The sequence below is a fragment of the Colobus angolensis genome, unplaced genomic scaffold (assembly GCF_000951035.1).
Source record: "Colobus angolensis palliatus isolate OR3802 unplaced genomic scaffold, Cang.pa_1.0 Scaffold3, whole genome shotgun sequence".
Taxonomy (NCBI): Eukaryota; Metazoa; Chordata; class Mammalia; order Primates; family Cercopithecidae; genus Colobus; species Colobus angolensis.
In genome coordinates, this window is record NW_012116265.1 from 20862832 (window position 1) to 20864812 (window position 1981).

Here is a 1981-nt window from a genome sequence, read left to right on the forward strand (position 1 = left end):
CCTCAAAAAAAAAAAAAAAAAAAAAGGCTTGAAACCTTGCATAGAGTCTTCTAAGCTGTTGGCCAGGACTGACATGACAGAACCTAAGTGATAAAGAGTTCTCCGTGGCTGCTTGCAAAAGCACAGGTTGCTGGTTATCACTTTACTTCAAGGCTTGTAACAGTGAACTGAACCATCATAAGCACTACCTAAGAAAATGTATTCATTTAAATTAATTTGGCATATGAATATATTAAAACAATTTTAAGTTGGAATTTGCAACATCTTGCTTTCATAAGAACAGACTTATTTGGGCTGAGTGTGGTAGCTCACGCCTGTAATCCCAGCACTTTGGGAGGTTGAAGCGGGTAGACCACTTGAGGCCAGGAGTTGGAGACCAGCCTGCCCGACATAGCAAAACCCCATCTCTAATAAAAATACAAAAATTAGCCAAGTGTGGTGGTGCGTGATTATAGTCCCAGCTACTCAGGAGGCTGAGGCACGAGAATTATTTGAGCCCGGAGGCAGAGATTGCAGTGAGCAGAGACTGCGCCACTGCACTCCAGCCTGTGTAACAACAAGACTCTGTCTCAAAAACAAAAAAAAAGGACTTATTTGTATGTAATTGTTAGTCATGTAATTCTGAAAAGCTTTTAAAACCTGCTCTCTACAGGGTGAAAGGTTGAGCCATGCAGTAGGCTGTGCTTTTGCAGCCTGTTTAGAGCGCAAGCAGAAGCGGGAGAAGGAATGTGGAGTGACTGCTACTTTTGATGCTAGTCGAACCACTTTTACAAGAGAAGGATCATTCCGTATCACAACAGCCACTGAACAAGCAGAAAGAGAGGAGATCATGAAACAAATGCAAGATGCCAAGAAAGGTACAATCTGTTCTACAGTGTGTATTTATGGAATGCAGTTTTTCCCAACAAAGTATTATTTTGAAGCTACCAGGGATAAGTTTTCTCATAACCAAAGAGAACCCTTAGCAATATAAAACCTTATAACAAAGCTGAAAATCTTAAAAACTGCTTCCTTTAGAGTGGCTAGTTTAATGGCTTCAAAAATATTTACTCCATTATAGTAAGCTATCTGAGGAATCAGAGTGCAGTTGAAGAAGCTGCAGAGACATCTCTTACCCCCTTCCTTCCATCCTGAAATACCTTTTTAATTCTGATGCATCTGATCTCTATGAGAAGCAAATGAAGCAAGTACCTGCATCTTAAAGAAAGCAGCACAGGTCCCAGGGCTTAAGGCTGCAAAGCATCCACGGACTATGATGCTAGCAGAGAGATTTAACAGTAATACTGCTTATATGAGATTATTGCTGGGTTTTAGTGCTTTCTAGTCACAAAAGTCTATAGATTTTGAGAGGTAAGCCTATAACTCTTTTTCCCATAGCTCTGTTAATTTAATTTAGGGTATGATTTTATAGAGTGTTTTATTTAGGTACACATGGCATCACAGCAGAAATGCCTGTACCAACATTCAAGTTAGTCGGCAGTCTATAAATGTGAGTTGGGTATATTTTAGAACTAAATGATAGGGCTTGAAAATATTTTTGCATTCTTGTATATAAGTAGGGTTAAAACCAACAAGACAAGCACAAACAATTCAGGTTAACTAATAGACATTAATATAATTTTGAGGCCAGGTGTAGTGGCTCACAGCTGTAATCTCAATACTTAAGGAGGCTGAGGAGGAAAGATCACTTGAGGCCAGGAGTTTGTGACCAGACTGGGCAACATAGACCCTATCCCTAAAAAAAAAAATTAATTAATTAATTAATTAATTATCCATATTTGGTGGTGCACATCCATAACCCTAGCTGCTTGGGAGTCTGAGACCAGAGGATTGCTGGAGCCCAGGAGTACAAGGTTACAGTGAGCTGTGATCATGCCACTGCACTCCTGGGTAACAGTAAAACCTTGTCTCTTAAAAACAAACAAATATATATATATATATGATAATTTTCTTACTATAACCTTTTAGTTCTAAACTAGTC

General features: G+C 39.1%; 1 protein-coding gene across 7 annotated transcripts in view; it reads left to right on the forward strand.

Annotated features, from left to right (window-relative positions):
• Positions 1-1981, forward strand: part of NUMB (numb homolog (Drosophila)) — a 205435-nt gene that overhangs the window by 192844 nt on the left and 10610 nt on the right. For all 7 annotated transcript variants that reach the window (XM_011949606.1, XM_011949610.1, XM_011949608.1 and 4 more), the window contains one exon: positions 653-857. In XM_011949606.1, the coding sequence (XP_011804996.1) occupies positions 653-857 (205 nt within the window). The remainder of the gene's footprint in view (positions 1-652; positions 858-1981) is intronic.